The sequence below is a fragment of the Procambarus clarkii genome, chromosome 66 (assembly GCF_040958095.1).
Source record: "Procambarus clarkii isolate CNS0578487 chromosome 66, FALCON_Pclarkii_2.0, whole genome shotgun sequence".
NCBI lineage: Eukaryota > Metazoa > Arthropoda > Malacostraca > Decapoda > Cambaridae > Procambarus > Procambarus clarkii.
Window position 1 is genome coordinate 16,888,035 of NC_091215.1, and position 13,928 is coordinate 16,901,962.

Sequence of the window (13,928 nt, forward strand, 5' to 3'; positions counted from 1 at the left end):
TGACTTTGAAAGTTTCATATTAATAAATAATTTCTAAAACCAGCGTTTTAATAGCTTTTTTATTACCCTAATTAAACTAAACCCTGCCTAAACTAAATAAAACCGAAAATATACTGTAATATGATAGACATCTGCTATTTGAGAAATTACTATATGTTATTGGAACAACTCCAGCGTGAGTGGATGGGTCTAATCCTTGTACACACAGCACCATGAATGTTTCGTTCAATTTCATTGTCACAGTTCAGTGACTATGGCCTCAAAATAATAAAATTAATAAATCAGTTCTAAGATAAGTTTTTTATCTCTCTTATTATCCTCCCTCTCTTATTATCCCTCCCTCTCTCCCTCCCTCCCTCCCTCCCTCTCATAATAAAGCAGAACTACTCAACACAGTGTTAATGGCATAATATGCTCAAGCAGTCTCCGTGGTGTAGTGGTAAGACACTCGCCTGGCGTTCCGCGAGCGCTATGTCATGGGTTCGTATCCTGGCCGAGGAGGATTTACTGGGCACAAATCCTTAACTGTAGCCTCTGTTTAACGCAACAGTAAAATGTGTACTTGGATGAAAAAACGATTCTTCGCGGCAGAGGATCGTATTCCAGGGACCTGCCCGAAACGCTACGCGTACTAGTGGCTGTACAAGAATGTAACAACTCTTGTATATATCTCAAAAAAAAAAAAAAAAAAAAAAAAAAAAAAAATACACAACAGTATGTATTTACTGTACAGCATTCACAACTCCATGAGACTTCAAGATGGACATAACTCCAACAATAAAGTAAATAACAAATGTAACACAGTATTTGTTAGTAGAGTAATAATATACAGGTACAGTATATAATATGATAATGCAATTTTATTGTCTACAAGAAAAAAAAGAAACTGACGCAAACGCCTCCTAAAGGTCACCTCTTGCAACGAATCCAACGCTCCAACAAACTGGGGTTGGTCCCATATAGTACATTGAATCGAGGTTGTACTGCATTAGAACAACATCTAACTCTGGCCCCCGACAGCACTTGGTACCCTTACTCAAATCTCTGAATATGTTAGATATTAAGTCACTGCACATCCTCTCATGTGTACTCTATATATTTAAAACTTTGAATTGTAATGTCAATCCTGACCTTAAAAGCTTCTTAAAAGGTTGTAACAGAACCCATGGGCACCACACCAGAAACAAATACCTTTTTGATATTCCAAGAGTACGACTTAATCAAACTAGAAATGCTCTACAAATCAAGAGACCCAGAATTTGGAATGACCTTCCCAATCATGTCAAAGGCTGTACCTCTCTCAACCAGTTTACTACCTAATTAACTCCATGTAACCTACTTTACCCCCTAAATGTCAACCCATGTCTTACTATTTTTAAACAACGCTGTTTATTGACCAACTTGTATATTGGCTATTTTCTACCATGTTCCCCCCTTTTTTATCTTTTTTTTTCTTTCAACGCAATTTATACTTTAAGCTCAATTACTATCAAGTTTTAGTCTAAGAGTTTTTTCCCCACCTCACCTTGCCCGAAACGCTATGCGTACTAGTGGCTTTAGGTATTGTATTTACTAGCTCTATCTATAAATCCAACATTATGTTTGTAAATCAACTATGTATGTACTGTACTTTCCTGAATAAAATTTACTTTACTTTACTTTACTATGAAGTGTTCTTGACATTTTTTTTTTTTTTTTTTTTTTGAGATATATACAAGAGTTGTTACATTCTTGTACAGCCACTAGTACGCGTAGCGTTTTGGGCAGGTCCCTGGAATACGATCCCCTGCCGCGAAGAATCGTTTTTTCATCCAAGTACACATTTTACTGTTGCGTTAAACAGAGGCTACAGTTAAGGAATTGCGCCCAGTAAATCCTCCCCGGCCAGGATACGAACCCATGACATAGCGCTCGCGGAACGCCAGGCGAGTGTCTTACCACTACACCACGGAGACGGAGACATTTACAAAAAATGAAAGGATAAGGGAGCAAGATGACTGTATGGGCCAGAAGGCAGATAATTATATGAGAGCATATGAAGTTTGAAAATGCATGCATATAATTTTGTACATGCTTTTTCTTGATAAATTTGAACTATACAGTAATGTACTAAGAATTTCATATCACACAAAAGCATTTGGCACTTACCAGACTTCCACCATAAGCTTAGCATCACGAAGAGTTGGAATTCCACTGCAAAAAGAGAATGAAAATGCAGGCGATGAGTCACAATAACGTGGCTGAAGTATGTTGACCAGACCACACACTAGAAGTTGAAGGGACGACGACGTTTCGGTCCGTCCTGGACCATTCTCAAGTCGATTGTGAATGGTCCAGGACGGACCGAAACGTCGTCGTCCCTTCAACTTCTACTGTGTGGTCTGGTCAACAAGAGAATGAAAATTTTCTATTTATTAACCCTTAAAGGGCGCAAACTTTATACATATATATACAATTTGGGTAAATGTCGCTGAAACGTGCACATCGTGTGTGTATATGTGTGTATGTATATATATGTCGTACCTAGTAGCCAGAACGCACTTCTCAGCCTATTATGCAAGGCCCAATTTGCCTAATAAGCCAAGTTTGCATGAATTAATGTTTTTTCAACTACCTAACCTAACCTAATCTAACTTTTTCGGCTACCTAACCTAACCTAACCTATAAAGATAGGTTAGGTTAGGTAGGGTTGGTTAGGTTCGGTCATATATCTACGTTAATTTTAACTCCAATAACAAAAAATTGACCTCTTACATAATGAAATGGGTAGCTTTATCATTTCATAAGAAAAAAATTAGAGAAAATATATTAATTCAGTAAAACTTGGCTTATTAGGCAAATCGGGCCTTGCATAGTAGGCTGAGAAGTGCGTTCTGGCTACTAGGTACGACAGTATATATTTTATTTTTTTATTTTATTTATATATATACAAGAAGGTACATTGGGTTTGTGAGAATACATTGGATAGTACAGTAATTACATTCTTGTAAAGCCACTAGTACGCACAGCGTTTCGGGCAGGTCCTTAATCTAGCAGATAATTTTAAGTAGGTAATTTCAATCAGAATTGATAAATGAAAGATACATTACAAGACAAAAATGAGATGAGAGAGATAAGTAAGTATATTAAAGCACATTGTTATATTAAGCTCTGATTGATTACATTGACAGCTTGATTAGTAATTTAAACAAGATTAATAGACACCATACAGCAGATTGACAGCACATATAAGACAGCAATGATCACAATGGTAAAGATGTTCAGAATGGGTACATAAAGATTGGGAGACTGGGTAGCAAAAGATACAGATAAACAAGATTTATAAACACCATACAATAGAATGGCAGCACATATAAGAAAACAGCAATGATCTCAATGGTAAAGATGTTCAAATGGGAACAAAAAGGTTGGGAGATTGGGTAGCAATAGATACAGTGCAATTTTAAGGCAAAAAGAGAAAAACTATGAAGATGAAATTAGGTACTTTTTAGTATTGATTTTGAATGATGTAAAAGTTGGACAGCTTTTCAATTCAGTAGGGAGTGAGTTCCATAAACTGGGTCCCTTTATTTGCATAGAGTGTTTACACAAATTAAGATTAACTCTGGGGATATCGAAGAGATATTTATTTCTGGTGTGGTGATAATGGGTCCTATTACATCTGTCCAGGAAGAGTTTCAGACAAGGATTTGCATTTAAGAACAGGGTTTTGTAAATGTAGTTGACACAAGAGAATTTGTGGAGAGAGATTATGTTTAGCATGTTTAGGGAGTTAAACAAGGGGGCTGTGTGTTGTCTGAAAGCAGAATTTGATATTATTCTGATAGCAGATTTTTGCTGGGTGATGATGGACTTGAGGTGGTTTGCAGTGGTTGAACCCCATGCACAGATACCATAGGTGAGATAGGGATAGATTAGTGCATAATATAGAGAGATGAGAGCAGAGTTAGGAACATAATATCTGATTTTGGAGAGTATACCAACTGTTTTAGAGACTTTCTTAGTTGTGTGTTGTATGTGGGTACTGAAGTTGAGTCTCTTGTCTAGGAATATGCCAAGAAACTTTCCATCATTTTTATTGCTAATGTTTACATTGTCAATATATATATATATATATATATATATATATATATATATATATATATATATATATATATATATATATATATATATATATATATATACATATATATATATATATATATATATATATATATATATATATATATATATGTATATATATATATGTATAATATATTATATATATATATATATATATATATATATATATATATATATATATATATATATATATATATATATATATATATATATATATATATATATATATATATGTCGTACCTAGTAGCCAGAACTCACTTCTCAGCCTACTATGCAAGGCCCGATTTGCCTAATAAGTCAAGTTTTCATGAATTAATTGTTTTTCGACTACCTAGCCTACCTAACCTAACCTAACCTAACTTTTTCGGCTACCTAACTTAACCTAGCCTATAAAGATAGGTTAGGTTAGGTAGGGTTGGTTAGGTTCGGTCATATATCTACGTTAATTTTAACTCCAGTAAAAAAAAATTGACCTCATACATAATGAAATGGGTAGGTTTATCATTTCATAAGAAAAAAATTAGAGAAAATATATTAGTTCAGTAAAACTTGGCTTATTAGGCAAATCGGGCCTTGCATAGTAGGCTGAGAAGTGAGTTCTGGCTAATAGGTACGACATATATATATATATATATATATATATATATATATATATATATATATATATATATATATATATATATATATATATATATATATATATATATATTAGTATATTTTGGTAGCAGTCTTTCCTGTAGACATATATTATTAAATATGACCGAAAAAGTAAGATTAATAATTCTAACACGAATTTTCTCAATCTTTCGTACATTACGCTTCACTGTTGGAGGTAAATCAAAAATCAATTCTCCAAAATTCCTTTTTATTTCTAGTCTGACGCGACACGGGCGCGTTTCGTAAAACTTATTACATTTTCAAAGACTTTAGTTCACAAATACACAACTGATTAGAACTTACGTATCTCTGATTTTATATCTACATTTGAGTGAGGTGGGAGGGGTGATGTGGCATTAACACAAGACAGAACAAGAGGGGATATTAATAGGGTATTAAAAGTATCAACACAAGACAGAACACAAACAATGGGTATTGAATAGAAGTGTTTGTAGAAAGCCTATTGGTCCATATTTCTTGATGCTTCTATATTGGAGCGGAGTCTTGAGGTGGGTAGAATATAGTTGTGCAATAATTGGCTGTTGATTGCTGGTGTTGACTTCTTGATGTGTAGTGCCTCGCAAACGTCAAGCCGCCTGCTATCGCTGTATCTATCGATGATTTCTGTGTTGTTTACTAGGATTTCTCTGGCGATGGTTTGGTTGTGGGAAGAGATTATATGTTCCTTAATGGAGCCCTGTTGCTTATGCATCGTTAAACGCCTAGAAAGAGATGTTGTTGTCTTGCCTATATACTGGGTTTTTTGGAGCTTACAGTCCCCAAGTGGGCATTTGAAGGCATAGACGACGTTAGTCTCTTTTAAAGCATTCTGTTTTGTGTCTGGAGAGTTTCTCATGAGAAGGCTGGCCGTTTTTCTGGTTTTATAGTAAATCGTCAGTTGTATCCTCTGATTTTTGTCTGTAGGGATAACGTTTCTATTAACAATATCTTTCAGGACCCTTTCCTCCGTTTTATGAGCTGTGGAAAAGAAGTTCCTGTAAAATAGTCTAATAGGGGGTATAGGTGTTGTGTTAGTTGTCTCTTCAGAGGTTGCATGGCTTTTCACTTTCCTTCTTATGATGTCTTCGATGAAACCATTGGAGAAGCCGTTATTGACTAGGACCTGCCTTACCCTACAGAGTTCTTCGTCGACTTGCTTCCATTCTGAGCTGTGGCTGAGAGCACGGTCGACATATGCGTTAACAACACTCCTCTTGAACCTGTCAGGGCAGTCGCTGTTGGCATTTAGGCACATTCCTATGTTTGTTTCCTTAGTGTAGACTGCAGTGTGGAAACCTCCGCCCTTTTCCATGACTGTTACATCTAGAAAGGGCAGCTTCCCATCCTTTTCCATCTCGTAAGTGAAACGCAGCACGGAACTCTGCTCAAATGCCTCCTTCAGCTCCTGCAGATGTCTGACATCAGGTACCTGTGTAAAAATGTCGTCAACATACCTGCAGTATATGGCCGGTTTCAAGTTCATGTCGACTAAGACTTTTTCTCGATGGTACCCATGTAGAAGTTTGCAAACAGGACACCTAGGGGAGAACCCATGGCGACCCCATCTACTTGCTTATACATGTGCCCATCCGGGCTCAAGAAGGGTGCCTCTTTAGTACAAGCTTGGAGTAGTTTCCTCAGAATATTTTCTGGCATGTCAAGAGGAGTACAGGCTGGATCACGATACACTCTGTCGGCTATCATTCCGATTGTCTCGTCCACAGGTACGTTGGTAAACAGCGATTCTACGTCCAACGAGGCTCTTATCCCTGTGGCCCGTGTGCCCCGCAGTAAGTCAACAAATTCCTTTGGAGACTTCAGGCTGAAGGCGCAAGGAACATAAGGAGTCAGCAGGCCGTTGAGTCGCTTCGCCAGTCTGTACGTGGGTGTGGGTATCTGGCTAATGATTGGCCGAAGTGGGTTTCCAGGCTTGTGCGTCTTGACATTTCCATACGCATATCCAGGTTTATATTCCCCAATGATCTTTGGCAGGTGGATTCCGGATTTCTTGGCGTTCACAGTTTCGATCAGTTTGTTGACCTTTGCTTTTAATTCGGCTGTAGTGTCCTTCGTTACCCTTTGGAACTTAGTTTGGTCAGAGAGTATGATGTTCATTTTCGCCAGATATTCGTCTTTTTTAAGAATGACATATATTGGCGACTTGTCACCTCTCCTGACAACTATCTCCTTGTTCTCACGAAGGCTTTTAGCTGCCGCTTTAAGCTCGGGGGACAGTATGGTTCTTCTGTAGTTGCCTCGATTCTTTCCTCCTTCTGCAATAAGTTCTGCTTGTAAGGTATCTTTGGTAGTGACCTTCTTTTGTGTCTCGAGGTCGAATATGTCGTCCAACAGAATTTCCAACTCTACTTTCCGGGCCATCTCACTCGGTCTGGACATAACATGACAGTTTATGCCCAGATTTAGGAGAGTGACTTGGTCCTCAGTGAGGTTAATTCCTGCAAGGTTCAGGAAGCCATCTCTTGGTCGTGGAATTGCCATAGGTCCTCCATATAATGTTGTTAGTTTCTTGATAATCCTAAAAACCCAGTATATAGGCAAGACAACAACATCTCTTTCTAGGCGTTTAACGATGCATAAGCAACAGGGCTCCATTAAGGAACATATAATCTCTTCCCACAACCAAACCATCGCCAGAGAAATCCTAGTAAACAACACAGAAATCATCGATAGATACAGCGATAGCAGGCGGCTTGACGTTTGCGAGGCACTACACATCAAGAAGTCAACACCAGCAATCAACAGCCAATTATTGCACAACTATATTCTACCCACCTCAAGACTCCGCTCCAATATAGAAGCATCAAGAAATATGGACCAATAGGCTTTCTACAAACACTTCTATTCAATACCCATTGTTTGTGTTCTGTCTTGTGTTGATACTTTTAATACCCTATTAATATCCCCTCTTGTTCTGTCTTGTGTTAATGCCACATCACCCCTCCCACCTCACTCAAATGTAGATATAAAATCAGAGATACGTAAGTTCTAATCAGTTGTGTATTTGTGAACTAAAGTCTTTGAAAATGTAATAAGTTTTACGAAACGCGCCCGTGTCGCGTCAGACTAGAAATAAAAATGAATTTTGGAGAATTGATTTTTTATTTACCTCCAACAGTGAAGCGTAATGTACGAAAGATTGAGAAAATTCGTGTTAGAATTATTAATCTTACTTTTTCGGTCATATTTAATAATATATGTCTACAGGAAAGACTGCTACCAAAATATACTAATATTAAAACGCACGACCCAGCAGCAAGGAATCAAGCCTTCACGATAAAATATCGCCAGGATCTGATTCGTGATCAGATATACAAGGCAGAGAATGAAATCAAAGACAACAAAACGCAACTACTTCATGCTACAAACGAGTGGAGAAATAGCAACATCGACCATAGTATCCGTACCCGCATTGAACAACACCTCGACATCCTCACAGACCAACATCACCTCAGCACTGAAACAAGGATTATCAAGAAACTAACAACATTATATGGAGGACCTATGGCAATTCCATGACCAAGAGATGGCTTCCTGAACCTTGCAGGAATTAACCTCACTGAGGACCAAGTCACTCTCCTAAATCTGGGCATAAACTGTCATGTTATGTCCAGACCGAGTGAGATGGCCTGGAAAGTAGAGTTGGAAATTCTGTTGGACGACATATTCGACCTCGAGACACAAAAGAAGGTCACTACCAAAGATACCTTACAAGCAGAACTTATTGCAGAAGGAGGAAAGAATCGAGGCAACTACAGAAGCACCATACTGTCCCCCGAGCTTAAAGCGGCAGCTAAAAGCCTTCGTGAGAACAAGGAGATAGTTGTCAGGAGAGGTGACAAGTCGCCAATATATGTCATTCTTAAAAAAGACGAATATCTGGCGAAAATGAACATCATACTCTCTGACCAAACTAAGTTCCAAAGGGTAACGAAGGACACTACAGCCGAATTAAAAGCAAAGGTCAACAAACTGATCGAAACTGTGAACGCCAAGAAATCCGGACTCCACCTGCCAAAGATCATTGGGGAATATAAACCTGGATATGCGTATGGAAATGTCAAGACGCACAAGCCTGGAAACCCATTTCGGCCAATCATTAGCCAGATACCCACACCCACGTACAGACTGGCGAAGCGACTCAACGGCCTGCTGACTCCTTATGTTCCTTGCGCCTTCAGCCTGAAGTCTCCAAAGGAATTTGTTGACTTACTGCGGGGCACACGGGCCACAGGGATAAGAGCCTCGTTGGACGTAGAATCGCTGTTTACCAACGTACCTGTGGACGAGACAATCGGAATGATAGCCGACAGAGTGTATCGTGATCCAGCCTGTACTCCTCTTGACATGCCAGAAAATATTCTGAGGAAACTACTCCAAGCTTGTACTAAAGAGGCACCCTTCTTGAGCCCGGATGGGCACATGTATAAGCAAGTAGATGGGGTCGCCATGGGTTCTCCCCTAGGTGTCCTGTTTGCAAACTTCTACATGGGTACCATCGAGAAAAAAGTCTTAGTCGACATGAACTTGAAACCGGCCATATACTGCAGGTATGTTGACGACATTTTTACACAGGTACCTGATGTCAGACATCTGCAGGAGCTGAAGGAGGCATTTGAGCAGAGTTCCGTGCTGCGTTTCACTTACGAGATGGAAAAGGATGGGAAGCTGCCCTTTCTAGATGTAACAGTCATGGAAAAGGGCGGAGGTTTCCACACTGCAGTCTACACTAAGGAAACAAACATAGGAATGTGCCTAAATGCCAACAGCGACTGCCCTGACAGGTACAAGAGGAGTGTTGTTAACGCATATGTCGACCGTGCTCTCAGCCACAGCTCAGAATGGAAGCAAGTCGACGAAGAACTCTGTAGGGTAAGGCAGGTCCTAGTCAATAACGGCTTCTCCAATGGTTTCATCGAAGACATCATAAGAAGGAAAGTGAAAAGCCATGCAACCTCTGAAGAGACAACTAACACAACACCTATACCCCCTATTAGACTATTTTACAGGAACTTCTTTTCCACAGCTCATAAAACGGAGGAAAGGGTCCTGAAAGATATTGTTAATAGAAACGTTATCCCTACAGACAAAAATCAGAGGATACAACTGACGATTTACTATAAAACCAGAAAAACGGCCAGCCTTCTCATGAGAAACTCTCCAGACACAAAACAGAACGCTTTAAAAGAGACTAACGTCGTCTATGCCTTCAAATGCCCACTTGGGGACTGTAAGCTCCAAAAAACCCAGTATATAGGCAAGACAACAACATCTCTTTCTAGGCGTTTAACGATGCATAAGCAACAGGGCTCCATTAAGGAACATATAATCTCTTCCCACAACCAAACCATCGCCAGAGAAATCCTAGTAGACAACACAGAAATCATCGATAGATACAGCGATAGCAGGCGGCTTGACGTTTGCGAGGCACTACACATCAAGAAGTCAACACCAGCAATCAACAGCCAATTATTGCAGAACTATATTCTACCCACCTCAAGACTCCGCTCCAATATAGAAGCATCAAGGAATATGGACCAATAGGCTTTCTACAAACACTTCTATTCAATACCCATTGTTTGTGTTCTGTCTTGTGTTGATACTTTTAATACCCTATTAATATCCCCTCTTGTTCTGTCTTGTGTTAATGCCACATCACCCCTCCCACCTCACTCAAATGTAGATATAAAATCAGAGATACGTAAGTTCTAATCAGTTGTGTATTTGTGAACTAAAGTCTTTGAAAATGTAATAAGTTTTACGAAACGCGCCCGTGTCGCGTCAGACTAGAAATAAAAATGAATTTTGGAGAATTGATTTTTGATTTACCTCCAACAGTGAAGCGTAATGTACAAAAGATTGAGAAAATTCGTGTTAGAATTATTAATCTTACTTTTTCGGTCATATTTAATAATATATATATATATATATATATATATATATATATATATATATATATATATATATATATATATATATATATATACACACACACACACACACCACATAAGAGGTTGTTCTGGAAACTGGAAAATATTGGAGGGGTGACAGGTAAGCTTCTATCATGGATGAAAAATTTTCTGACTGATAGAAAAATGAGGGCAGTAATCAGAGGCAATGTATCAGAATGGAGAAATGTCACAAGTGGAGTACCACAGGGTTCAGTTCTTGCACCAGTGATGTTTATTGTGTACATAAATGATCTACCAGTTGGTATACAGAATTATATGAACATGTTTGCTGATGATGCTAAGATAATAGGAAGGATAAGAAATTTAGATGACTGTCATGCCCTTCAAGATGACCTGGACAAAATAAGTATATGGAGCACCACTTGGCAAATGGAATTTAATGTTAATAAATGTCATGTTATGGAATGTGGAATAGGAGAACATAGACCCCACACAACCTATATATTATGTGAGAAATCTTTAAAGAATTCTGATAAAGAAAGAGATCTAGGAGTGGTTCTAGATAGAAAACTATCACCTGAGGACCACATAAAGAATATTGTGCAAGGAGCCTATGCTATGCTTTCTAACTTCAGAATTGCATTTAAATACATGGATGGCGATATACTAAAGAAATTGTTCATGACATTTGTTAGGCCAAAGCTAGAATATGCACCTGTTGTGTGGTGCCCATATCTTAAGAAGCACATCAACAAACTGGAAAAGGTGCAAAGACATGCTACTAAGTGGCTCCCAGAACTGAAGGGCAAGAGCTACGAGGAGAGGTTAGAAGCATTAAATATGCCAAAACTAGAAGACAGAAGAAAAAGAGGTGATATGATCACTACATACAAAATAGTTACAGGAATTGATAAAATCGACAGGGAAGACTTCCTGAGACCTGGAATTTCAAGAACAAGAGGTCATAGATTTAAACTAGCTAAACACAGATGCCGAAGAAATATAAGAAAATTCACCTTCGCAAATAGAGTGGTAGACGGTTGGAACAAGTTAAGTGAGAAGGTGGTGGAGGCCAAGACCGTCAGTAGTTTCAAAGCATTATATGACAAAGAGTGCTGGGAAGACGGGACACCACGAGCATAGCTCTCATCCTGTAACTACACTTAGGTAATTACACTTAGGTAATTACACACACACACACAAACACACACACAACTAAGGACGAGGAGAGGTTAGAAGCATTAAATATGCCAAAACTAGAAGACAGAAGAAAAAGAGGTGATATGATCACTACGTACAAAATAGTAACAGGAATTGATAAAATCGACAGGGAAGACTTCCTGAGACCTGGAACTTCAAGAACAAGAGGCCATAGATTTAAACTAGCTAAACACAGATGCCGAAGAAATATAAGAAAATTCACCTTCGCAAATAGAGTGGTAGACGGTTGGAACAAGTTAAGTGAGAAGGTGGTGGAGGCCAAGACCGTCAGTAGTTTCAAAGCGTTATATGACAAAGAGTGCTGGGAAGACGGGACACCACGAGCGTAGCTCTCATCCTGTAACTACACTTAGGTAATTACACTTAGGTAATTACACCCGTTCCAGAAAAGAAACAAAGAAAAACCGGAGCCAGGACCAAAACCCAGCTACCGGTTCCAAGAAAAGAAACCAGTAAGGCAGGAGCGTCGGACCGAAAGCCAACAACCCCCCACAGACAGTGCAACACCGAACCCTGCAGTAAGTCACAAAGAAAAATCGTAGGAACTCACTACCAAAACGGAACACCATGTTCAGGGAACTGAACATGGACAAAGGCCCACCCGAGCACCCAACATCAGGATAGTCAAGAAGCACCGACCCAGATGCACAGACAAGTGTAGCATAGGAGGAGGAAAAACAGAAATAGGCAAAGAAAACCCTGAATATGGACCAAGGAGCGGCCGGGAATTAATGCACACGACCAACCACAAAATGTGTAGTGGAGGGCGTACATACCCGAGGGACCTCATGGACAGCAGGGTGCAGCCAGGCACCGAAGATAGGCTAGGAATGAGCGTTCAGATAGGGAAAATACCCCGGTGCCGACAACGAAACCAAAAGCACCGAAATGCGGGGCAGAGCCCCACAGGACAACAAAGAACAAGGTACATGGACAAAGGAAAGTCACTGAAGTCACACACAAGGTGACCAAACAACACCACACCAAACACCCCTGTTAGGAGCCATCAACGCAACCCCACCAAGCGGGGAAGAGAGTAAACAAGGAGCAGTGACCAAGGGTGGCACATGTCACCCTTGTGGCACAATTCATACACGAAACAAGGGGTATAAATTGAAGAAGTGTAGATTTAGGAAAGACTTGAGGAAATACTGGTACGGTAACCAGTTCGTTGATTTGTGGAAAAATTACCGCGTAACGTGATGGAGGTGGGGGTCCCACGATTGTGTCAAGCGTGGGTTAGACATGTATACGAGTAGGATTGGGTGGGAATAAATAGAGCTGCCTCGTATGGGCCAAGAGGCCCTCTGCAGTTCCTCTGTTCATATGTCCTTATGTTCGTGTGCACAAGGGGACACAGGAGGAAGCTGAGTACCCAAAGGAGCCACAGACATGAAAAAAAAAACACGATCAATGTCAGAGGAGATAGGAAATGGAAAGCACTAGGAAACTACGTGGGTGGAGGCAGACTCCACCCACAGGAACAAATGTAGATAAGACAGAGCCCAGGAGGCCCAGGAAACTGCACAACCGTCGTCCGACAGGAGTGAGGCGGGGCCAAAGAGCCAGAACTCAACCCCCACAAGAACAACTAGGCAAGCACCCCACCAAAAGTCAAGAACCAGCACCTGTCCGACAGAGGCGCCAGACATGACAATCACACCTGCAGAGCAGACTGTGCCACAACACAGGCGAGCCAAGTAACATACCAGGAGCATCACCAGTGGTGCGCTCGAACGCCATGCATACTAGAGGCAGTAGGCATTGTATGTACCGTTACCTGAATAAAAGTCGGAAGTCTAAGGAGAAATACATCCAGAGGCGTGCGCCCCGCGAAAGACGAGGAGCAGTACAGAGGGGGAGGAGGAGGCACCACACCGAGCCATCCCACACCAGGAAGCAGAGGAAGAACGAAGTGATGCCCCCATATATAAAATCCAGAACACCTCCAGCATTCAGAGCGCTACAACTGGAGGGAGAAAATGAGCAAGAAGCCGT

At 40.1% G+C, this 13,928-nt stretch overlaps 1 protein-coding gene across 4 annotated transcripts in view; it reads right to left on the minus strand.

The window, feature by feature from the left end:
* LOC138355119 (uncharacterized) overlaps positions 1-13,928 on the minus strand; it is a 154,086-nt gene that overhangs the window by 17,439 nt on the left and 122,719 nt on the right. For 3 of the 4 annotated variants that reach the window (XM_069309819.1, XM_069309820.1, XM_069309822.1), the window contains exon 6: positions 2,149-2,193. The exons of the other annotated variant lie outside the window; for it this stretch is intronic. In XM_069309819.1, the coding sequence (XP_069165920.1) occupies positions 2,149-2,193 (45 nt within the window). The remainder of the gene's footprint in view (positions 1-2,148; positions 2,194-13,928) is intronic. 4 annotated transcript variants of the gene reach the window in all.